At 31.4% G+C, this 26,198-nt stretch overlaps 2 protein-coding genes and 2 long non-coding RNA genes across 8 annotated transcripts in view; 3 read left to right on the top strand and 1 right to left on the bottom strand.

The window, feature by feature from the left end:
- Positions 1-2,145, top strand: part of LOC140673376 (uncharacterized) — a 34,446-nt gene extending 32,301 nt beyond the window's left edge. For 2 of the 4 annotated variants that reach the window (XM_072906342.1, XM_072906323.1), the window contains exons 6-12: positions 38-220; positions 341-453; positions 581-719; positions 790-987; positions 1,080-1,380; positions 1,623-1,908; positions 2,000-2,145. In XM_072906342.1, the coding sequence (XP_072762443.1) occupies positions 38-220; positions 341-453; positions 581-719; positions 790-987; positions 1,080-1,380; positions 1,623-1,908; positions 2,000-2,063 (1,284 nt within the window). In that variant the 3' untranslated portion in view covers positions 2,064-2,145. Of the gene's footprint in view, positions 1-37; positions 221-340; positions 454-580; positions 720-789; positions 988-1,079; positions 1,381-1,458; positions 1,584-1,622; positions 1,909-1,999 lie in introns of those variants that run through there. The other 2 variants (XM_072906333.1, XM_072906350.1) reach the window with 2 other exon arrangements.
- Positions 2,146-3,450: 1,305 nt separating this feature from the next.
- Larp (La related protein) lies at positions 3,451-22,464 on the top strand. The gene is made up of 17 exons (XM_072902122.1): positions 3,451-5,488; positions 14,658-14,731; positions 15,221-15,274; positions 15,566-15,737; positions 15,900-16,001; positions 16,291-16,466; positions 16,678-16,799; positions 16,872-17,070; positions 17,381-17,911; positions 18,057-18,214; positions 18,580-18,802; positions 18,883-19,053; positions 19,132-19,376; positions 19,825-19,976; positions 20,185-20,439; positions 20,893-21,026; positions 21,150-22,464. Exons 1-17 carry the CDS (start codon positions 4,510-4,512, stop codon positions 21,495-21,497), a joined length of 4,095 nt encoding a protein of 1,364 aa, XP_072758223.1. The 5' UTR covers positions 3,451-4,509; the 3' UTR covers positions 21,498-22,464.
- LOC140671394 (uncharacterized) lies at positions 9,691-14,648 on the top strand. Of its 2 annotated transcripts, none has more exons than XR_012047714.1 (3): positions 9,691-11,292; positions 11,412-11,583; positions 13,706-14,648. It is a non-coding gene; the product is annotated as an uncharacterized lncRNA (long non-coding RNA). The 2 variants fall into 2 exon arrangements; XR_012047712.1 differs by lacking the exon at positions 13,706-14,648 and adding an exon at positions 12,231-12,662.
- LOC140671387 (uncharacterized) lies at positions 18,549-26,022 on the bottom strand. The gene is made up of 2 exons (XR_012047708.1): positions 25,738-26,022; positions 18,549-19,388 (listed from the first exon to the last, which is right to left on the bottom strand). It is a non-coding gene; the product is annotated as an uncharacterized lncRNA (long non-coding RNA).
- Between the last annotated feature and the right edge of the window lie 176 nt (positions 26,023-26,198).

Raw genomic sequence — 26,198 nt, 5'->3', positions numbered from 1 at the left:
GTATAGGTATATATTGTCTTTCTTTGTTATGTAACAGGATGAAGTGTGGACTGATTGTCATATAATTGAAGGTCAATTTGAATCGCCTTTTGAAAAACATCTCCCAGGGATAATGCCAGATAAGACTAAAATGGCTTACTTTCAAGTGATTTTACCAACCAAATGGAGTTCCCATAAAATAAAACCAATTTGTTTACATCTCGCAGGAACAGGAGATCATGTAAATATTCATCATAATTATACTAATCTTTCCTGATTGTATCTTTTTTCTTTCTTTTAAAATGTGCAGATATTCTATATATCCTTATCAAAATATTTATACATTTTACTTATTAACTAGTTTTTTTGGCGACGTAGAAATCTTATCGCTAAACCACTACTCAAAGAATTCGGGATAGCGTCAATATTGTTGGAAAATCCATTTTATGGTCTGAGAAAGCCACAAAATCAAATGTAAGAATCCTTAATTGAAAAATTTGTACGTATAAAATCTTTAATTAGAAGATTTGTTAGAGTAACACCACGCAACCCCCCAGCTAAGATTTTGCAGTCTTTTCTTTATTATGTAATTTTTTTCCAGACGTTCCAGTTTGCATAATGTGTGTGATATTTTTATTATGGGAGGCTGTTTGATAATGGAGTCAATCGTTTTATTGAATTGGTGCGAACAACGAGGATTAGGTCCATTAGGTTTGACTGGATTGTCTATGGGCGGACATGTTGGTTTTGATTTTGGTAAAATTATATTTTTTTATACTATAATGCTCTAAATATGTTTTCTTTTTGCAGATGGCTTCTTTAGCAGCTACCAATTGGCCGAAACCGATATCGTTAGTACCTTGCTTATCGTGGTCAACTGCTTCACCTGTATTTACAGAGGGTGTAATGAGTGCATCAATAAATTGGTCTCTTTTGGAAACACAATATTTTTCGAATAAGATATACCAGAATGATCTTGCAAAAATGGTGAAAGTTATTGATCACGATGTAAATATATATGATTATTGTGTTATGTATTGCATCTAATATTGGTATAGTTCTTTTCTCTTTTCTTACTCTTTTATTAAATATATTTTTAGGATGCTTTCTTAGCTGGCCAACATTTTATAAAGCATTATCCTGCGAGTATGAATAGAGTGGATAAAATAAGAAACGAATCTAAAGAAGGACGTGAAAACAATAATACTGTAGACGATACAAAAGATGGTACAAACTTAATTAATAATAAAAACGACAATAATATTTCTACCAAATGTGAATCTGAAAATGAGAGCAATCAATTGCAGCATCAGATTGCAGAAGAAAAGGCAGCAGCCAAAATATTCCCATTAAATTTGATTTCCAACAAATTTAAACCAAAAGATCCCAATGCCCTTAAAGGTAAATCAATTTTTATAATTAATGGGCATTTTTGTATACACAAATGTACCTGTTAATTCGCTATATTTTGTGAAAAAGAAAAAGGTAGAAAAGCACAACAGATGTCACAATTTTCTAGTGATGAAATTGAAGCAGTTTCATTATTTGTTCAAATGTGTTTGTTATTATCTATTATCTTTATATTTGGCGAGCCTCTTCAGCGTGTAAGCATGGTTTTATGGGACTCGTTTTCTCCATAACAGGAGTTTGTTTATTGCCAGTGTCGAAGCATCCACTGTTTTCAGACAACAAATGGCGCGAACACAAAGCTTTGCAATTTATGCGCGGTGTAATGGACGAATGTACACATTTGAAAAATTTCGAAATACCTGTCGACACTGAGTTAATTATCGCTGTTTGCGCCAGAGACGATGCTTATGTACCACGAGATCATTGTATAAGCCTTGATAAAATATGGCCCGGCGCTGAAATTCGTTATATTGATGCTGGCCATGTTAGTGCCTATCTTCTTCATCAGAAAGTCTTTAGGTAAAGTTTATTATAATTTTTCTATATACCATTGTTGATTTTTTCGTATTGAATAGAGAAGAGCTTCAATAGTACATATATCCTATTTTAGATCCACAATAGCAGAATCTATCCAACGATCCTTGAAGAAGTATCCTATTAAGATAAGTAGTTGATTTTGCAAGATTCATCAATGCACATTGTTTTAGAGAATCATGTTATTTTAAATTTTAATTAGATAATAATTTTGTTTCGGAATTTTTTTCCGGAATTTTGTGATTGAATTTGTCTATTATTAAGAACTGCCATATATATATATACACACACACACACAGACACACACATGAACTATTTTTGGATATTGCAGGTAGATAATTGTCTGCTACTAAAAGTACAATTGTTACAGTCAATTTAATCAAGGCTAGTATAATTGATGTTATTGTCATTAGAGAATACATCAAAAAAGGTATTTACCACTAAAATGTTCCTATGTGAAACACATAATAGTACATGCGATATAGTAGATACATTTTTTATGTAACTGTTTATATAGATTTATACATGATCTCAATGAAATACATTTTTTATGTATTGTAAATTGCAGATATAATTAATGTATACAACATTATATATAGTTGAAATAAATTGTCAAAAAAAAAGGGTATATTGAATACACTAGATATATTATAATATATAATAATATGCATATGCAATACTAATAACATGCGAATAGAAAAGAAAACTTCACTTCGAATCATCTGATTAATCAATCAGGACAACGAAATTTTTTATTGCGATTGATCAGCAAAGTGTTTTCAAATATGTATTTGTAATTGCCACGTGGAACGCACCCAATATAGATATATTACATATGTAATATATTTAATAATATATATTGCATATAAAAAAATGTATCCATATATATAATATCTAAAATTAATCATATATAGGTATGTATATATATATATATATATATATATATATATATATATAAATAATCATCTATATATAGCAGTTAAAACTCTCGTTTTTTCGAAAAAGTGACAATTTGATTGGTTGCTCGTGACACGTCATCGCATTGATTGCGTTTGAAAATGTAACACATGTTACCTAGAACTATTCAATAATTCATTTCATTCCTGCAGGGAGTTTATATAGGATATATTACGTATCTTGTAGCGTCTTCGATGTTGAGGGCGAATAATGACGTCATTACATGGTCTCTGCCAATAAAAGATTTGAATGCATAGTAAAATAGTGATTAATTAATCCGGATTAAAATTCGTTCAATCGAAAACGCTATTTATATAAACTGCTCGCTAGGGGAATGGAAGGAATTATTGTCGAGCAACGTACACGTTTGATCGACCAATCAGAAGAAAAGACCTCTTCATTCCGACTGGTCGACCGAGAGCGCTGTTTTAGCTGATAAGTAAATTTCCGAATGCATCCGTCGAAGATTTGAATTTGAAGATTCGCGCTGTTGAAATCGCCGGAAGCTAGGGTCGCCATCTGGCGTGGTCGTACGCATGATCAGACGAAGAACCGGAAGCCGGGTGAGTCGCTCGTGTGCTCGCCAGCATTGGCCACATGTCTCTCGCGGGTCTCGCTGGTATCGTTCTCCAACGGAAGGGCTCTGCCGAAAATGCGCCGTGTTTACGTAATCCGCGGTAACGCGATGCTACGCCGGTACTGGTAGACACGCGGGGATCCAGGGTGACGAGTGTTCGCGATTACGTGCGACGCGATTGTGAATTACGTCGCAAACGCAACGTGCAGTCGACAAGACGGAGGACCGGACGATAGATCCCCCAGGTTGCGAAGCGCTCGAGTGTCGGGCAACGTTTATCGCGACGAATCGCGCGTATGTTGCTCGCCCAGAGGACTCTCCGACGATCGTCCGCCGGCTAGAGGATAGTCTCGTGATCCGTGACGTCGCGGAGACATCGTAACGAGAAAGGCGTAGAAGGACACACGCCGGGAATTTGTGTGTCGAATAAAATCGTCGAGTCAGCGCGCTCGCTCGATCCGCCGCAAAGTACGAAGAATCTCGTGCTCGTCGACGAACCTTTCCACGTGCGCCATTTCCACACGATCTCGTAACGTCAAAGTCGCGCCGAGTGTTACGTCGGGACGTATACGCGAGAGATAAAAGTACTACATCTGCTTTGTCCCAACGACTGCCGACCGCGTGTTGCCGCGGACCACGCGCGCGCGCGCGCGCGTCTCTCTTTTTTTTTTTTAGAAAGGAGTGAAGTTCCGACGTGTCTGACTGACAAAGCGGACGGCAAACTAGGGGATATCTCCGTCGCGTTCTCTTCGTCGAGAAGAGCAGCCGCACGCGACTAAATTCCCTCATTATGAATAGGGGCATGTGAAGTGCGAGGACGCGTGCGAGGTTAGTTTGCCCATCGCGCGAGTACGCGAGTCATCATTGACAATCTACTGATCGTCGACCTCGAGGACAAAGAGGCGGATCGCTTCGGCTACCGCGAGAGCGACATTTCGTCGGCGGCGGAAATCGACGATCTCGGTTGAATAAAGTCCTAGACCGCGTAAAACGCGCGGCCTCGTGCGCATAAAACCTCGTGTTTTTGTGCTCTCGGCAGCGAACGCCGCAAGATGGCGGCCAAACTGGCCAGTAACCAAGGTGGCGCTCGCGGTAACGGCGAGAGGCAGGAGGCGGGGCCTTGTCAGTCCTACGCCAGTGTGTTAAATCCGAAGGGTTCATCTCAAAGTCGGGTGAATTCCTTCAAGGGCAATAATAAGGAAAACATTGGCGAGCAAGTGACGGTCTCGCAACAGCATCAACAGTCGCAACAACAGCAAATACAGCAACAGCAGCAACAAGCAACGACGATGGTGGAAAGATTAATGCCAAGCATGGTCAAGGATAAATCCTATCAAAGAATTGCTCGCTGTCAAGTGACACGAACGACGATTCAACCGATAGCCGACAACTTTTCCGAGAAGGATAACCGTTGCGAGAGGAATTTATCGAAGATGCCGAACGCGCATGCCGAGTGTCAGGATGACAACCAACGCGACGTCACCGACCAGTTGAATAACGGCGACGTCACCAACGACGGCGAATTCCAGACGGTCGCCAACAAGGGCGCTCGTCGTAAAGAGAAACTGCGCGAACAGCACCGGGAAACTCATCGCGAGCGTCACCGGCTACGCGAAAACAACAACCGCCATCAACCACGTGGTCACATTGGCGTCGGCGGCGGGGGCGTCAGTAGACGCGGCAGTGATGAGAGATCGCACAGAGAGCGCGGCGACCGCAATGGCGTTGTCGAGCATGGTTCGAAGGAGGCCCATCATCGCAGGGACGATCAGAACGTCGAGGTGGAGACGCAGCCGATACCTCTGGTGCCACCACCGGTCAAATACGTCGAGGCCCCTTTACCGACGGTCAACGCCTGGACAAAGAACAGGACACCGACGCCGCAAACCACAAAGACGTCCACCTCCTCGCAACAGCTCGCAACGCTCAACGTCGTCTCCACGGCCTTGACATCCACATGCGTTGATAGACAGAGTGACAGAGAGCGGAGAGTTTTACAGCCGCAGCAACAGCAGCATCAGGACACAATCGGTGAGTTAAATTTTATTTTTCATATCCTTGCTTCTTTATTGTTTAACATTTATCTAATGTATAATTTATGATCGATTAATTGAAAGACATAGAAACAAAAATCACATTTTTCGATGAAAATTTTTGACAATTCATTGGAAAAACTTTTCATGTACTTACATATTTACATAACTTTCTTTTAATTTTTTTCTGTTTTTCTTTTCATCTCTGAAAGATGATAAATTGATTTGTTTCTTCTGAAGAATAAAAATTAATAATTAAAAATAAAAAAAAAAGAAAAATTTGATAGAAAAATAAATTTGGAAAAGATGAGAAAGGATTGCCCCCCCCCCCTCTTTATATTCTTCAGTTAACTAGATAAAGAAATTTCCTTGCATAGTATTTGAAAGAAAAGAAGATAAAAAATATTGATTTTTTTTTCCTCCAAAAGGTGTTCGCAGGCGAAACATTTTCCTACACAACCATTTTTAAATTCTTTTTATAATTCCATTCTTAAAAACTTTTTTGAGTTTATATACAATTGCAAGAGTTTCTATTCTCGGGGAAGAAAGAATTCAGGTAAGAGAGAACAAGTTAATAATGCTATACTTCTAAGAAAGAAAGAAACAATTGTTTGTGATATATTTTTTGAATGAATCATTGCCTTCTAAAGTGTTAAAACACAAATTTCACATTTTCTCTTTTTTCTTAGTTAATTGTAAGAATTTTATTGCTCTTTATAATTGTGATTCTTTTATTTCCAATACGGATATTACAGAATGATCATTTCTGTATTTGAGTTTATCCAGTTCTTATACGCATTCTTAGCCAGATATATATTGTAAATTTAAAGTAAATTTAAAAATCTCTTCTGTCGTGTATAATGCTCAATTATCCAAAATTATATATAATTATACATAATTATTTTAAATCAATAAGACAGATATAGACATTGCACTTATCTATTTTCCGAAATCATTAATAAATTGATACAAAATTAATAATAAAATAGTCGAATATTAAATATTTGAGGCGATATTCTTTGAATATTCGTTAGCTAAAACAGGCAAGATGAGCACAATATTAGTATTATATAATTCTATACGAAACAGTACGTTTTTCCTTCAGGTAGATTTTTCTTTATGCGAAATAATGTGATCACGACAGGGTTTTTTTCGGGATGGAGCTTAATGGTTAGTATAGATTTTCTTTTGAGAACCTGTCTTTTTTTACATAAAAAACGTTAAAAATTTTTGTGACAACTTTTGTGTCTACATTTCACAGTAAACTATTCATAAAAGGGTTCGATTGTTACAGTCATAGGCCTTTTTCCTTTCAATCATTTTCGCACATATTTTTCCGAAAACCGTATATGCGATTTTCGGAAGAAACTGTAAAAAGTATTTATTATTTTTTATTTATTGTTAGATTAATAGATAACTGGGTAAATTGTGAATTTGAGTTGTATAAATCAAATTTTATATTTAAATTGAGATAAACAAAATTGATTAATTTTACGATATTTGTTGACAAAACATTTATTATTAAAATTTAATAAAAATTTTTTTTTTACATTATTAAGGTATTTTGCCATTGGAAGCTGCATTGTATACAAGAATTTTAATTACGCTATAGACAAATGACAATAAAGCTTTGTAAATTTTACATATTTTGTTTTAATTATAAGGCTTAATTAAAAAGTAGCCTCTTATCATCTTTCTCCAAACTTTTTGCTATTACTGTCAGACTGTTTCCGATAACGATTACATAATTATTAATTTGTCGCGTACACGTGTGTGTGAGCGAAGATATCTTATTTTATTAGCATGCTGTTTTGTGCTTGAGCAGTTTCGTTGAAATTCGAGAAGCGGTGTCGAAATATCCGAGATTTCACGAAATATTACTTATAAATAGATTGTATCATATACATAATATAAATTTCTTTTTTCTCTCCCTTTCTACATATTCCTTTCTTTACAAAAGTTCAAATTGAATATAATTTTCTCCAAATACTATAATTTTTAGCAAAATATTTTGTGATTCTTTTGTCCTTATTTCTTAATATAAACTATAAACTTCATATTAAATTCGAAAGCAAGGAAGAAATACCATTGTCCATTTGCATCGGATTTATTAGTGTAAAAAATGTTTTTCAATATTTTTAATCGCATAAATATAAAAAAATCACTGATGTAAATCTACATATAATGTTTAAAAAAACAAAAACTATTTCAAATTGCAACATTTTCAGTCAAAAACAGAACAAAGTTAAAATCAATATTTTATTATATTTTCTATTTGTTATCATATTTCTAGGAGTATATGTGAGTACTTAAAATATGTCATAAGAGATTACGAGGCAAACTGTACGGGAGGACTGTAGCGGATGATGTATATATTACGACACGCGAGGCGTGAAAATAGAAACGCGTGAATGTGCGAACGTTGAAAAATCGAGGAAGTAAATCGAAATAAAATATACAACCGCCATATCATTTTCATGTTTGTTGAATTTATTATAAAAATATTATTGAATATATTATAAAAAAAAAAACATCGATTGTTAATATCTTTATATTGAGAGAAACTTCTAGACCCCAAAATTATATCTATATTTGCCTAGAATCTCATCTAATTGTACATAAATTTTCGTTGTATTATTTATTAATTAATTTATTAAAAATTTTTTAAATAATTTTTTTTGCTAAAATATACAAATGTTTTTCGTTGCTTCGTCTTCTAAATGTTTAATAATTATTCATTGTGTAATTTTGGACATTGAAATCGAATATTTTAAATTCATGTGGCACATGCCGGTATTTTAGATATCGTGTTAATAAAAAGCGCCTGACTGCGTGACAGTCTTATCTCCACATTGCCAACACGTCTCACAATCAGATATACGTGGCACCAGAATGTCCATGTTGGCATAGGACGATTGACGTGTTACTTTCAATTTGTTTGCATATTGGAAGATTCAATTTACTTTTCATGCAAGAAAACCAGCCAAACTCAACAAAGTTTTTTATCACGGAATTATTTGCTTTTTCTGTTATTTGATAAAACTTTTATTTTCCTAATATTTTTAATTTACTTATTTCCTAACCGCGCGAAATAACGGCAAAAACATTGTTCCTAAAAGATAAAGGGTTTTTTTTTAATTTCCTACGAAATTTACAATCTAAACAAATTCGAGATATTGATAAATTCTAAACAGGAGAAAAAAGAACTTTCTTTTCTAAATTTTCTAAAAGGACATTTCGATGAGACTATTCTTCTCTCCTATTTTGTACAGAATTTTTCTTTGTATTATATATACAGAGTGTCCCTAAATTAAATGTTAACACTTCGGAAACGTGTGGGGAATCGATAAACTAAGGAGAAAAGTTATGTAGAGATTTGCTCGTTTTTGCCTTGTTTCTGAGAAAATCACAAAAAAGCAGAAACAAAAATTTTCATTTTTCTACTTATTTATTTATTTACACTTACTTACACTTATTATATTATCACTTTTTTAGTGAAGATTTTGTTCAAAATGTCCTCTTGCAGCAATGCAAGCATCAGCTCTAGTATTCATAGCTCGCACTGCTATGTTTACATTTTTGTCTTTTTCCTAAATTAGTTACTCATAAGGCAAAAATGTAAACATAAGACAAAGACAGATTGTGTTCTTGCCTTATGTTTACATTTTTGCCTTCTTCCTGAATTAGTTACTCATAGAACGCCTTCGAGTGAATTACTCTCTGTCACAATATATCGCGTCCATATTCTAATGTTGAATATGCTGATATGATTTTCGTGTACGGTTTCTGCAACAATAATGCCTCAGAGGCAGTGCGAGAGTATGTGCGCCGATTTCCAAATAGAGTGCCGAATCGACGAGTCATTACATTGTGAGGCTGCAGTGCGAGCTGTGAATACTATAGAGCTAATGCTCGCATTGCTGCAAGAGGACAACATTTTGAACAAAATCTTCACTAAAAAGTGATAATATAATAAGTGTAAGTAAATGTAAATAAATAAATAAGTAGAAAAATTAAAATTTTTGTTTCTGCTTTTTTGCAATTTTCTCGGAAACAAGGCAAAAACGAGCAAATCTTTACATAACTTTTCTCCTTAATTATTTATCGATTCCCCACACGTTGCCAAAGTGTTGACATTTAATTTAGGAACACCCTGTATATATATATATATATATATATATATATATATATATATATATATATTATATGCGCGAAATATATTAATGTGCAACAAACTGTTTGGTCAGCATTGTTAATATAACGGTGTTTGGATTTTCAATTCAACACGAATGTCGGTGTCTGTTGCTTGTTGCACACACAATTTTCAGCGCGAAATTCATCGAATCTGCGGACAGGACCATTGCAATTGATCCATTTATTGTAATCACATGGGACGAGTGTAGGAGAATGTTACGAGGGCAACGACATTGACATTCTTGCGACACCGTAGTATGTAGTAAGTTGCGACACACAATGCAATTATTAGAGAAGCATCCGTATATATGATGCGTCTTACTTAATAGTCTGCATGTGTTCGAACGTTCACTTTCGTCGGACAGATCGATTCGATTTCTACGACTTTAAACGGTTTAAATTTACATATTTGTTTTTATTCTATTTTTCCAATGCTTCTTATATATCTTTTTCATACGAACAAAATCTATATTTTTATATTCCTGCTAACCGATATGCCCGATTGAATTCTGCGCAATGTGTACAAAAACATTACATGCTACGATTAAGATACGTTTTTAATAAGAGATAGCTATTATAATTCATTCTAATTCAGGATTTTTAATTCGCCTATTGATCTTGTTATTACTATTTTTTATGCTTTTAATCTTATATTTAACCTTATATCTAATATGAGAATTATAAAATATATACGATTGAGATGAAATTTTAGCAAGCAGACGCAAATTCAGCCATAAACGTGTAGCGAGAATGTGGGCCTTGGTCTTATTGCAATTGACCAATAGCTCCGCGTTCGATCCACATTAAAATATGTCGCAGAAAGTGAGAGTCGCGAGAATGGAAACCTGTTCCGGGACCGTCGGATAAGAGCTAGAACGTTCGTCTGGCAAATATCTTTCAATGTGTCCAGGGTGTTTCCCAATTTAGTTTCATCACCGAAATCTTCGTATATACATCGGCAAATGTTCCGCATATATCGTCCACTCAGAGCTTAAAAGATTGGAATCAATTGGAATAATAAAGAAAGAAATAAGAGATTATATACGTATGTATTTTATCGAAATTTTCTATTTTATGAAACGTTGACAGCTCTTGCAAAAAACGTTTATTTGAGAGAGGTTGCACTGAAAGAATGATATACAACTATTTTGCCTTCGATATATCGGGTGAATAATATAGAATTGAATGACGATGACATTTTCACGGAAAGAATGCCGAAAAAATATTGTATAGTTCTTTCATGTATCATTTTTCCATTTTTTTTTTTATTTTTATACACGTGATATACACAACAGGTGTGGTCTTCTTGTATACGTATTTGTTCCAACTTGTTAGTCGAAAGTATTCACATTCTTGCCAGCAGAGCCCCATCATCGTTCGTTGTAATCGTTGATTCGCTTCTTAAACCAACCTGCCTTCAGTGGCTTGTCGACACGACTTCAGTATCAATCGCGATATATCGCGCTTTGTCGCGTTGATTATTACAAGATGTAAAAGCGAAATCGTGATGTTAAAAAAATTCACGAATTTGGACGACGAAATTGGAATAACGTGACAATTACATGACTTTGTTACATTCGGCTCCATCGAATAATAAAAAATCTCTATGTAATTATACATTTTAACATGTTTAATTAATTATTCATAGAGCGAAAATTAAAATTTGTGTGATGTGGATCTATTTATCGAATTTTGATATCTGCATAAAATCTATTCTCGATTCACAGTTCCAATTTCATGAAGTGTATGGAAATAAGTGTGATAATACCGGTATTAAACTGATACAATTAAAATCACAATTTAACTAGACTGCACTTTTGCGAAACGAATTGGATTATTGAATCTGTTGTCGACAAAAGATGTCGATGAAGATAAATCAAAATAAAAATGCTTTTAAACGTAAGTCGACGCTATCTTTTTCATTGTGCACATTAATTCATAAGACAGCGATGATTCCAAAAATCAAGTTGGCAGCGACAATCTAATTAGATTCAACTAGATAATTTTAGCTATTATTCATTTAATTTATATTAACTTATTTGTATATATATTTTAGTGGTATACATGTTTTTATTATTTTTAGATTATTTAAAAAATTTTTATTTTTATTTTTTTTTGACGGTATGACGACTGTCATGAAAATATTTATCTCTGACTCAAGTTATTAAATTTTACGAATACACTTTTAACTTTTTATGTATAGTTTAAAAATCTTGCCTATTACTACCGATAATCTTGACTATAACTCCCGGTTACGTTGAGACCATGTACATTCGTGATAGACTTATTTGAAATTATTATAGCTCGTGACGTATATTATCGCACATTCTAATTTAATATTATTTCTAAACACAATTTTTAGGAGATAAATATTGACAAAAATGTATCACGCATATAGCCTCTGGCATATGCAATCATAAATATATCAGAATGAAGAGATAATGAATTATTAACGCTTCTTTTTTATTGAAAAAAAGAACTTTATTTTCCTTATATTTTGAAAGAAAATGCTCAAATCACATTTAGATCGTTGTTTATCGTTTTAGAGTCCACGAGGTTCAATAATTGTATGTTTGAGACAATTTGTCATGATTACATTCCGGCCTCAACATTCTCCGAAGTTGCTCGGCATCGAGACAGGTTTAAATAATTCGATTCAAACAGAAATCACGAAACCTACTCACGTTTCACTTGGCCCTTTTCTATCCTACATCTCTTCATTTTTTGATAGAACAGAAGAGACTTTTATGTATAATTATTATTGAAAAATTAGATGTATAAATATTATTAATAAAGACAAAAAACTTATACGATATGTATAATTATAATATACGATAAAAGTTACACATAAAAGATTCTGTCTTTAATGTCTAATTCTTTTTTTATAAGAAACAAAAAGATAGTTAAAAAACACGATAAATAAAAAAATATATATATAATATTATAATATATACAAATTTGTGCTTAATTACATACTACAAATTCTACATTCTTTTAGAATATTGAATCTAGAATTTAGTGTGCTCTTTTGTTTCCTGTATAATTTTATTTTTGTCTATTGTTAGAAGTGTTCCAATTTTCTCATCGTCACGAGCCATAAATTCTGTTTCTTTCGTTTCCACGGTATTCGTCGCGGAGAATTTCTAGCACGATAATTTCAATGTAAGAATTTGTTGGTTAGTGATTTCTTTACAGCATCTCTTTATAGATTGGAGCATGTACTCTGATGAGCAATAATTGCGCAATCATAATCGAGATTTTATTGTTCATGAGTCAGCCTCAATTTCCTACAAATAATGTACAGATGTGTGATAAATACTGGAAATAAAAGTTTAACACGACGAATAAATATAAAAATTGCGTGTTAATTAAACTCCTTTATCTACGACTCATCGGATCGGAGTCGTCCCACGAATGCGCGAGTACCAATAGCTAATTTTAACGATGTCACGCGAAGATCGAAGGCACGTTGACACATAGTGTTGCCGATTTGTAGGCACATCGACTGTAAAAGTTCACGAGTAGATAAGAAAGTGCAAGGCGAAAGGAATAAAATGGTGTCTAATCATAATTTTTGACGGATAAACGTGCATATATTATATTAATATACAAAATACAAATTCAATATTATTCTCGACAATACTTTTACATGATATGATGATGACAACATATGTACAGTCTCAGTAAAAGAGCTTATGATTTATAAATTATTCTCGCTTATTATATTAATTTTTTACTTTGCTGATGGCTTTTACTTTATAATGATATAAACATATAATAATAATATTACATAGGAAAGAATATTATTACATACTTCTCTTGAGATTTGTCTCTTTGAATTAATGTTTCGCTTGTCGTAATGATAATTACAAGAATGTTAAAAATAAATTTGTTTACGAAATAAAAAAAAAAGAGAGAGATAATTAATCTATTTAATAAATAATAAATTTTAACATTAGATTTTTGTTGTGCTATATCTGCTCTATTTTTTTCTTTTTCGATTTGATATCCGATGTTACAGATAAAAATATTCGAGTAATACGCACGTATATGCGATAAAGATAATCAAGGTCACGCGGTTTGAAACAGGTTATAAAGAGGCTGATATGAATATAATTACTTACAGAGAGTTTATGAAAAATATATTTCGAGTAAGTTTGAGAATTTTTTTTATTATACAAGTTTCTTTGTATTACAATTATTATTGTAGTTATTAATATATAATTATTCCTGTATATCTTTTACATCTTTTTTATGTTAATAATTCTTTAGTCTTTAAGAAAATAATTTAATCTTTGAGAAAACACATATGTATATACACACAAGGTGTCCCATTTTATTTTACGCGGTAAAATATCTGGAAATAACGAGATATTAGAAAAAAAATGTTTCAGATAAAAGTTGTTTGGCTTAAAGAGGAACATGAGATGGTGTCATTGGTTTGATCTTGGTCATTTGAAGATTACAAGAAGGTCATTTCAATATCTTAAATGAAAACCCTCACTTTTCATTGCATATTCTTGTAACTTAGTAATTTTTCAAAACATAATGAAGTATTTTTTCATTAAGTATTTTTCGAATTACAAGCCTTTAAAAGTTACATTATCGCCGACATGTTAACATTACCTATAGTGTATCAAATTATCCAAGGTCAAACATTTCCTCATGTCTCCCTTCGAGACAAAAAAAACAACTTTTGTGTGAAACATTTTTTTTTTTTTTTTTTTTTTTTTTTTTCCAAAATCTCGTGTTTTCCAGATATTTAACCGTATAAAATAAAATGGGACTGTATATAGTCATTGAAAAGTTGTTATTAACATTTTCTATTTTTCGTATCTTTATATGAACAGATGTGTAACTGCTTCATATTGTATTGTTTTTTTTTATTTTCATCAAATCGTGACAAAAGGATACGTAACTTTTTCGTATGGAATAAATTTATATCTAAATGTTTTTTTTTGTTTTTTTTGCAGAAAATGGTGTCGAAGAGAGTGCTCAACCTACAATTGTCAGAGCTCCTAGAGATAGAAGAAGGTTTAATCAAAACGTATGTAACATTTGTATCTTCTTTCATCTGCGCGCAAACATGTACATATTTATCTTGGAAGATAATAAGTGAATTTTATAGCTTACATATGTGCACACTGTATAATAAACTTAGAAGATAATATTTCTTAATTTCTATAATATATTAAGTTAGATATATCATTTAGTGTATAAAATAAATGCTAAGACAAGTAAAAATATAGAATGATAAAAGTAAATAGATACATCAGTAATTCGCAAATATATTTATAATACACAGTCAATACACACAATAATTTAGATACAATACTACACAGAATTGAATGTTAATTTGATTCAAAAGAAGACTTATATTATTACCGATATTAAAATGATACAGTTGCAGTTATATGTGTTTCTTATTTAAAAATATAAAAATAAAAATGTAATAAAATTTGCACAACGAAGTATCTGTTTACTTATGTAATTAATGTATCATATTGTGTTAATAATATAACATTTTATGCAATAGGCAAGTGATTTTACGAATATTGGAGATTGGCCCACCTTAGGAACACAAGTAGAAGTATGTATCTATTTGTTGTTGAAAATCGTTATCTTTAATTATATATAAATACAACTAATTTAATAAGATATGCAAAACCTAGAGCTTGCACGATTTATTAATAAATCTGTGAGTGTAGAATTTTTGCTAGAGAAATGGAATGTTATGTCATCTCAGACGAGAATTTTCTTAGTCCGGGAAATGTTCAGCATTTCTACACATGCAATCTTTGAGCGCTATTTTTTCTTAATTTGCAATTATACTGCATTTTTTAAATAAAAATTTATAAAATAATTTTTTTGTGTGATTTAGAGAAAAACCTCCTTATCTCCTTCGAAGCAAAATGGTGTAATCAACGATGAACCAAATAATATTAAAACAGATAGCACTGTAGAAAGCAGAGACAAAGAAAATAAGGAGGAACAGAATCATTGTCAAGACGATATTGATGAGCATACAGATAATGGTGAAAAGAAAAAGAAAGGTAAAGAATTTGGTCCGCGTATCTTATTTTGACAAAAATTTAACAAACTTCTTGTAATAAATTTATTTTGATCAAAGTGATTGCTCTGATTTGAAGACTAAACAAAAAATATTATTCTTAATATATCCAACAACAATTTGATTTTATACCGCATTTTTATAGCGAATAAACAAAAATGGGTCCCACTAGAGATAGACCTAGTACAAAATCGTGGGACTATGCGATCGCCGAGATTTCAGAACCACAGGGAAAGAAATGGCGAAGGTAAAATTATTTTCTTTACGTAATAATATCACGTATCAGTATCATCTCTTCCCCCTTTTTTTTTTTTTTTTTTTTGTTATCCTTACCTCCTAACAGACTCGTGAAATGTCCTCTTCATTCATCTTTACCTATATTATTCTCCGTTTGCATCTTTCTATAATACGTATCATAATCATATAATAATCACTAATGCATCACTAATTGCTATATAACAAAAACAAATTGTGATATGAATAATAATTATAATAATAATATAATAAAAATAGTAATAAAATCGTAATAAAAATAGCAAATGATGGCGAGTCTTGGCGCGAAAGAGATTACGATAGATCGTCAGGATATAATCAACGAGGACGCGTTGGAAAAAGTTATAGAGGTAGAGGACGGGGCGGACGTGGTCGTATTGGTTTTAGACACCGACACGATCACGAGTATACAAATTATGCTACAACGGACTATACACAGGTAACTGCTCGCTGATGTTAAAACTTTATTATAATAAATTATTATTCCTATAATAATAATAATAATAATAATGATGTTACAATATAAGTGGGAATCTATCTGACAATATTCTGATTATAAATGACAGTAGAACTGAAAATTTTCAAAATTTGTATATATTCGTATTGCACGGTTTTTTACGACGAGACATCATATTCCTTTTCTTTTTCAGACACATAAATACGAACAAGCTGATACTACTGGATATATGATACCTTTTATGGGGACTTGCTATTTTAATAATACAAATTATATGGATATCCCCACATTAAAAGAATGTATACGACAACAAATGTAAGTTACTTGCATTTTTGGCATTGATACAATTTATATGTAACTTCTCATAATAATCTCGTATTTTCTCAGAGAGTATTATTTCTGTGAAGAAAATCTCGTAAAGGACTTCTTTCTTCGTCGTAAAATGAATGCTCAAGGATTTTTGCCTCTCACTTTGATTGCATCTTTTCAACGTGTACAAAATTTAACAACAGATATAGATTTGGTGATAAACGCAGTTATGGAATCTGACAAACTGGAAGTGGTAGAGTTTCAAGATGGATACAAGGTATCATAAACGTATTTCACATTAATGAAACCATATTAAACGAAAAGCATATATTTAACAAAATTGAATATACATATGGCACATATTAAAAAAAAATTCTAACATATATATATATATATACATATGTTGGATACAAAATTTGTGCTAGAACAAAATAAAGGAGGATTCGCTAACACCATTAGAACTTATTTCAAGTTCAATGAATGGGGTTTGACAGTAGACCTCTTTACATATATTTAAAATAATCTAAATATACTTTTTTTTACTTATGTATGAGCATTTTTCGAATAATGTAATTTTTACTTTTCAGATTAGGACAAAGTTAGAACCTTTAAAATGGCCTATCTCAGATATAACTAGCAATACGGCCATTTCAAATCATTCGCAACAATCGATATCATCTCAAAACGAAGTAATACATCCTACCTCTAAAACTACATTTTGTCCTACTGCAAAGCCTTTACTCGCCATACCCATTCCCGCAGTTCCTCGTGTTTTTGAATCCTACCATTCCGTTCCAATAGCAAACGAGATTTTAAATCCTGATGTACCAGAATTTGTACCAATGGACTTGACGGAAAAAACTAATGGATTTATTGCTACGGATGAAAACAACGAAGCGAAAAATGAAGAGAAAAACGAAATTCAATTTGAAAAGATAAAAGAAGAAATTTATAAATTGACAAATAATACAGCAATGGCTCCTTTTTCTCTTAATAATAATTCTTCTCTCAAGATAGATGATACATTACCAGCCATAAACTCTTCCACTTTAGACAGCTTACCAGAAAACCGATTAAACAGAGAATCAGATATGTCAAGCGACAATACATGGAAAGAGGTAATTATCTTCATTGTATTTATTATATATCCTATATATATATATATATATATATATATATATATATATATATATATATATTAAGTATATATTTAGAAAAATATCTTAAAAGGCATGTGAATTATAAAGAAAATATTATTCATAGGTGAGAAGAAGAGTTAAACAACCACACAAAGATAGATCTGAAGAGAAGGAGAAGTTTGAAAATACCAGAAACACAACACGAGAAGAATTAAATTTTCAGTTTGACGAGGAACTCGATTCACCACCTCCGACTGGTCGACATAATGCCTTTTCGGAGTGGTTAGTTGTACATAATGGATTAGGTGTATAATATTGGGTTCATAATATTGTTTATAATTTTTGGATTAATGTTGTAAATATATAATATTTTCAATATCCGATTCTTTTTGAATATTGCGAAAAGAGAGATACTTGACTTTATTCATATCTTAAAAACATTTAAATTTTTGTACATTATATAAACTCTAACTTATGAATTTACAAAATTTTGAAAATACAAAAATATCTTTTGATTAGCTCTAATTGTTTATATTTTTATTATTGTATTATACAGAAGAGAAAATTAAAGAGATTCAAAATTTTTCAATATTTGTGGATTTTTTTTCTACTAAAATCTTGTTCTTATATCCATACTTTGGATACAGGTCTGAAGATGATGAGGATTACGAATTATCAGATAGAGATATTAATAAAATACTTATCTTTACCCAAACTCATCCTCCATCATCTAGAATTCCAAAGCATGAAGGTCATGATAGAACAGGAGATTGGATTACAAGAGTAAAAATGACTCAAGAATTAGAGCAACTTATTAACGATGGATTATATTATTACGAAGAGGAATTATGGAGGCAAGATAATCAAAGGGTACATTTATAATTTTATTCTCTCAATTTAAAATGCAATAAAAAATAAATCTAGAATATTAAGTTTATGTTAACACACAGTATGGTTCATCTTCGTCTATTGGGAGCTACAAGACAATTAATATGATTAGTCAAGAAGATTTCGAAAAAATGACACCAAAAGTTCCGAGAAAAGCGAATCCGGAAGTTCCGCCGCCACCTCCTTCTTGTATAGAAGATTTAGAGATTCCGCAATCGGCTTTGTCGTCACAGGTATTTCAAACCTTGTAAATAATACAAAAGAGTTTACTTGTCTTTGTAACAAATGTAAAACTACTATTCATTTAATAGCTTCCAAATATAAGTCTGGAGAAGAAAGATTATAGGTCGGAAAAGAATCACTATAATGAGAAATCACAGGCGAGAGAAGGACGAAGGGCCGCGTCTCGTTTCTTCGCCGTTGTAAAAGAACCATCTGTTGATCCAACAACACCACGAAAACGAAAAACTCGACACAGCAATAATCCTCCAGTAGAGCATCACGTTGGGTGGATTATGGATGTTCGAGAACATCGTCCTCACACACATTCTGTGGGGTATGTATTTGTCTGTTAAAAGAAATAACAAACTCAAATCAAATATTAATTTGACATACTTTTTGTGAATAAATAAATGCTAATACATAGAAAATTTCAGAAATAAACATAGCTTATAAATATTAAAAATACAGTTTTTTAAATAAATATATAGACATTGTAAATATCTCTAATTACAATATTTCTGTTTTTAACTACTTTGATTGGTTCTTATTAATTGATATTATTAATTCGCATTAGTTTCTTCATTATTAATATTTTTTATTTGATATAAAAAACATGTATAAGTGTCTAACATGATGAATCACCTATATTTATGTCTTCTTTTCCCGACTGAAGAAATTATTTTGTAGAAAGATTTGTATCTGAATGAAAATAATCAATAGAAAAATGAAAATCCGATTTTATTTTGCATATATATTTTATGTTCTTTAATTTATAATTTCAGGAGTAGTGCAGGTACAAGTCCTAATGAAGGCTACCTTGCAAGTAGTTATGGAAGTGTTCCCACTATTAGCGAGCATCCGAGTCATGCTATGTTGAAAGATAACGGATTTACTCAGCAAGCGTATCACAAATATCGTTCACGCTGTTTGAAAGGTATCTAGCAATTATAACATTTTTTTCTAATAATAAATTATCAATTTGAATAATTGTATCTAAGATGATGAATCTTTCTTGTCTTCTTTTCCCGACTGAGAAAAATATCTGCGGAAATTCTTTTATCTGATTGTTATATTTAAATAAAAATCGCATATTAATATTTAATCAAATTTTTTATTCATGTATTTCTTTTTTTTTCTTTCAGAGCGTAAACGATTAGGTATTGGACAATCACAAGAAATGAACACTCTTTTCCGCTTCTGGTCGTTCTTTTTGCGAGAAAATTTTAATCGTACTATGTACGAAGAATTCAGAACTATAGCCAAAGAGGATGCTTGCGAAGGATATCGATACGGGGTGGAATGTCTTTTCAGATTTTACAGTTACGGTTTGGAAAAGAAATTTAGGCATGCACTGTATAAAGATTTCGAAATAGAAACGATATACGATTACGAAAGTGGTAAGTCAAAATTTTATATTTACATTATATACTGGGCAACAAAATTATCACAACAAAAATTTATACTGAAATTTCACATAACTTCAGATAATAGTAAAACTTCAGATAGCCTACAAAATGAAAAAAATTTTAAATATGACAATTTTTCGTGGAGTTGTGATTATCTGAAGTTTGTGAAATTTTGGTATAAATTTTTGTTGCCCAGTGTATTAGCACAAAATAGGTTGTTTAGCTATAAGATCATATGATAGTTAAACGGTAAATTTGTGCAAAAGCAAATGGAATTGTTTAACTAATTAACTCCACTTCAAGACATGTGTTATGAGTGGAGTTGATGTTAACAGCACTACAAAATTTAAAAAAAAAAGAAAGGAAATACATATTCTAATATTAGACACTGTGTCATAATAATTAATATTACTAATATTAATAAATTAATTGATTGTTTAACAGGACAACTGTATGGATTAGAAAAATTCTGGGCATTTTTAAAGTATTATAAGAACTCTGATCAACTTCATATAGATTCTAAATTGGAAGAATACTTGTCAAAATTCAAGAGTATCGAAGACTTCAGAGTAGTCAAAGTGAGTATTATTATCGCAGACAAGCATTCTTATTTGCTTTACTCACATATTAATTAATTGTTTTAAGCATTTGTTAATAGTAGGTTCATAGTTTTACATAATATATGTAAATGTTTCTTACAGCCCCGAATACATGAAATGCTTCAAGCTGCAAGATTACGTCACAGAAGTGTTTCCGAAAGCGCTAGAGAAGATTCTTTGGCGGGCGCGTTGTTAGATGATTGCAGCACCGTTACACTGCCAAATGAAACGAAATCTGATAGTTACATGCAAAAATCATGTTTAGACTTTACAAGTTCATCACAGTTTCGAAATAGGGCCGGTTCGTATGGCTCTAGTAGGCTGTGCCATCCCCGACGACGAAATAATTCCACATCGTCGAGCGACCAGCGAGATTTCAATAAGCAACAGTCTCGAAGTAGACAAAATTCTGGTTCCTTCACGAAGCCTCACGAGGCGAACAAATCGTAAGTCACTGCCAAAGAATGAATTTAACCTCCAGCTCCGAAATGGCTACGAAATAAAAACAAAATCCGTCACGATTAAGACGGAAAGCTTATCTGTCTCTCAAAAGTAAAGAGTCATTATACTTTACATTATACTTCGTTGAGAGACAATTATCGATATATGCAGCATAGGCGGTGCGATATTGTGCAAATGTGAAAATATCTTCCGTACGAAACGATAGTTATGCGTCGTCATCTCGTTATATTACGCATCGTTAGACAAAAGAGATGAAAATTCTGTACAGTTATTACTATTTTGCAACTGACAAATCGAAATCGGATATTGTATTAACAATTGCTCGACGCTATCGCTCTTTCCTTTTCAATATATGTAAATACAAAAAGAGGGAAAAGAACGAATAAAATTCGTGCGTAATTTTAATATTTTGAATGAACTATAATATATTATAATCTGATAACACGTTAAATGATGTAATATATATTCTCGTTCGAGAAATATTTGGTCTTTTGGAATTTTCCCATCCTTACTTCGTTTTCTGATTATAACTTTCTGCTACGAGACAAAGCTTAATCCAAAACAAATTTTTATGAAATTTTGTTTTCGATATCCTCCGTCGTAACAGATTTGGACTTCGTTGATTTAAAATTAAATTGTTTCAAGATAATGATGACAAGTTAAGAAGTGAAAGACAATGTTTTTCCCTTTTATATTTTTTCAATTTTTATTAATGTATTCCTATTGTACAATATGTAACATAAATTTATTAATCATTGCAAAAAAATGTCTACTCTTGACAGTCTTGATTTCAAAAAAGCATGCTCATCAATTATTATTAGGTTATGCTATCATTGTACCTTCATGTTGCTTTCACAAATACATAATAATGATGAAAACTCACAACGGTTTTAAAACAACATTCTTGATTCACGAAAACGAAGAAAAAATCTAATTATTAATGATTCCATACATACAATAAAAACTTTATACACATTAATGTTTTGTTTACATTATCAAGAATGATCGAAAATAAACTTTATTCTAATAATACGAGGATGAGAAAAATTAAAATATTCTTGGAAAAAAGAGCGATCATGCAAATGACAAGCTGTTGTTACTACAAATAATTTCCAATCTCTTTATCAGTCGATAACATAACTGTCCCAAAGGTGACAGGAAAAAGTCAACTGCGATAAAACTACACCTTTATTATATTGTACATATTCTCATAACTCGATTTTTAGTGATTTAGATTTATCTGTAGCTTTTAAGCAAGTGACACATAATGATTTGATACTTTAAGTTTAACATGTTAATAAACTATATATGATCGGCTTATATAAAGGATTGTTTCTCGTGGCGTGAAAATTTGAAAATCATTGAGTAAAGACATCTATGTATACATGTATATTTTGAAAAGAGAAACGTATTAACGTTGAAAAGATTCACTAAAGTGCTCGACTCTAATTTTTCTTATTAAAAATGTATTGTTCTGTACCTCACATATGTTATACTATTATTCAACGTTATATTCTTTGCAGAAAAAGAAAGGAATCAAGCTGTAACATAGTAATGTACATAATTTTTATCCGAAGTTGATATTAACTTAGAATCGCGCCACGAGATCGTTCATATGTAAAAAAAATTATATACTATATATAGATATATATATATAGATATATATATATATAGATATATATATATATATATATATAGATATATATATATATAGATATATATATATATAGATATATATATAGATATATATATAAATTCTTACATTGTTACTTATATATTGCTAATAAATCTTAATTTTTATTAAGGCTTATGCTATAAAAGGGTAAGGTTATTGGTTTCTGGCTTTAACATTTAAGAAAAAATGTATAAAAAATATTTCATATAAAAATTACATATACATAGAAAAATATTGTAAGAGGTGTGATTACATATGTGAAAACAATATTATATACACATATAAACACACACACACATGTATATATATATATATATATATATATATACATACACACACACATACTATATATATTGTGTTTATTATATATAATGTATATATATATATAATATTAGATAATATAATTATGTCAATTATATTATATTATATATATATTATACATTATATACATAATATTATTATCGACATATTTTTCATTATCTACCTATATTCATAGTACTGTTATTATTTCCACCTAGTGAAATATTATAACTCATACAGTCGACTTCACTCATTTTTCTCATTCCATACAGTCATTACTCTTACAAGCTGTTATATATAAATTACAAGATTATATCGTGTTTGTAAAATTATTTCAATGTAAAGTCTAGTCGTCGCTTCGAAACCGCAATTGTTTAGCCCTAGTATCTCTTGAAAAACAAAACGAGAAAATTGGCGACTGAACGACGCCACATTTTGATGACTGTTGTTAGCGAGAATCGACTGATTAATGAATTCATTCATTAATTGCGAGTTTATTCATCTAAGAATTTTAGAGATCTCATCCGGCCGCGCCTAGAGATCGCTTCGCAGATATTGATGCATACACGTACCCAAAAAAGCTCGGGACAGAAACCGAGTAGACTAGTTCAAAAACGCGGATTTCGTTTGCGTATAAATAGTGCCTTTTTGAGAAGAATCTTCCGGATTGTTATAAAAGAATCGCACTCTCACATGCACCTGCAGACGCATGCACAAACGACGAAAAAGGAAAGCGCTGCGAATTTAAGTAGGATTCATTTAGAAATTGTTAGAGAAAAAGGACTCGTTCGTGACAGTTGCTAAATAAATCGAGGCCGGTCGTAAAAGAAAAGTGTGAAACCGATAATAAACCGATAATAAATAAGCCAAGTCCAAGCCTTTCATTGAAGATGATGATATTGCATATTTTTTCAAATTTTGATATTGACCCGCGTGGACCGGTAGAACGTTTCTTGCACGGATTATCATCTTAAAAAAAAAAAAAAAAAAAAAAAAAGAAAGAAAAAAATAACGCCCAATCAGTCTACGTGGCTCCGTAGAATAGTAAATGTCGACCTACATGTAAATATACGAAAAAAAAATATATATACACACGTATGATTACACATACACATATAATAAATTACAAACGAATATCGTGGCTTAGAAAGAGGAAGAAGAAAGCATAATTTATAACCAGTACCTAGAAGGGCCATAGTGGACCCGGATGAATGATGTATAATGTGGTAATGAGATGTGTTGTGTGGATTGGGAATCTTATACAAATAGTAACAATTATAATGTTTGTGAATATATATATATATATATATATATATATATATATATAGATATATATATGTACATATACATATATTATATATAATATATATATAATAAAAAGACCAAAAAAACCAATCATTGACATATTTTTTATATTATTGCCTTTCATCTTTTCTCTAGAAATGTAAGATATAACTTGGAATGTCTAATAATACATATCAGTGTGTTTTTGTGTGTGCGTATAATTATAATTTATAATACAATTTTGCAATGAATGAATATTATTTTTTTTCAGATTTATTTTCTCTTTGGGCAATAATATGCTATATTGTTATATATCTTTTTTTGTCCTTATTTTGTATATATTTTATATTATTTTTTATTCTTATTTATAATAAAAGATAAGTTTAATTATTTTATAGCTGTCAAGTATTTTTTAATTTGCTTAAAATTTCTATCATGATATCTATTACTATAAATAATATCATGATATGTACTCAAAGTAAAAAAATATTGTATGCATAATGGTAGATATAAAAAAAATTGTATACCAATATAGTACATATACAAACAAATGTATAAAAGAGAAAAAGAGAAAGAGAATTATTTATAAGAGTTGTTGTTATTACGATCTATATAAGATTAATATATTTACACAAGATTGAAATATTTATAAGATATATTTATAAGACTAATTCATTATATTTTTGAACATGTAATAATTACAATAGTATTATTCCATTCTTTCTCTCTCTCTCTCTCTCTCTCTCTCTCTCTACTTCTTATTTAAGACAACAATATAAAAAAAATATATAAAGAGAAAGCTCCTAAAAACTTTAAAATATTAGAGAAAGAGATATGAACCCAAGAGCCCAAAATGACAGAAATCTCTGAAAAGTTCTTTTAGAGACATAAGACAGGACTTCGCCAGGAAAGCTTACAATTTACAATGATCTTCAGGCAATCACATAAATAAATACAGATTTTTTATACCTATGTTCGTGTCCTCACAATGTTAACTGGATCGAACTTCCTCGAGCATTGTAATGCTAGGCTGGCCATCATTTGTTCTTACGTACTCACTAATATTTGCCTGAACAATCTCGATTTCTACACAAGTGATTTACTAGTTACACTCTTGCGATTTTACTGGTTCTCCCAACAGTTAATGTGCTCGACCATGGTGGAAAGAATACTTCCACTTCCACCATGTGCTCGACTCTTCCAGATTCTTCCCGCCTGACAGTTTCTTGCACGTTGCCGATAACTAATCAAAATGGCGTCCCTAAGGCAGATTCACATGAATCACGACTTTTTAAGGCTAATATCTCTATGCTTGAAACAGTGTATGTTTGTAAACTAAAAGGGAAATTGACCAATTACAATCAAGCACTCTCAAACGTAGTAAAAAAATGTTTTACCTGTGATTGGTTAATTTCAGAAATTCCAGAATA

This window comes from Anoplolepis gracilipes, chromosome 1 (genome assembly GCF_047496725.1).
Source record: "Anoplolepis gracilipes chromosome 1, ASM4749672v1, whole genome shotgun sequence".
Taxonomy (NCBI): domain Eukaryota; kingdom Metazoa; phylum Arthropoda; class Insecta; order Hymenoptera; family Formicidae; genus Anoplolepis; species Anoplolepis gracilipes.
Note: the sequence above shows the minus strand (reverse complement) of the source record. Positions and strands in the feature narration are given on the sequence as shown.

What these genes read in the sequence shown, in the direction of transcription:
- Larp (XM_072902122.1), top strand. Translation starts at nt 4,510, where the DNA reads ATGGCGGCCAAACTGGCCAGTAACCAAGGTGGCGCTCGCGGTAACGGC. An exon ending in CTACAACGGACTATACACAG is followed by an intron (nt 16,467 to 16,677) that starts GTAACTGCTCGC and finishes TTTCTTTTTCAG; the next exon opens with ACACATAAATACGAACAAGC. An exon ending in GAATGTATACGACAACAAAT is followed by an intron (nt 16,800 to 16,871) that starts GTAAGTTACTTG and finishes GTATTTTCTCAG; the next exon opens with AGAGTATTATTTCTGTGAAG.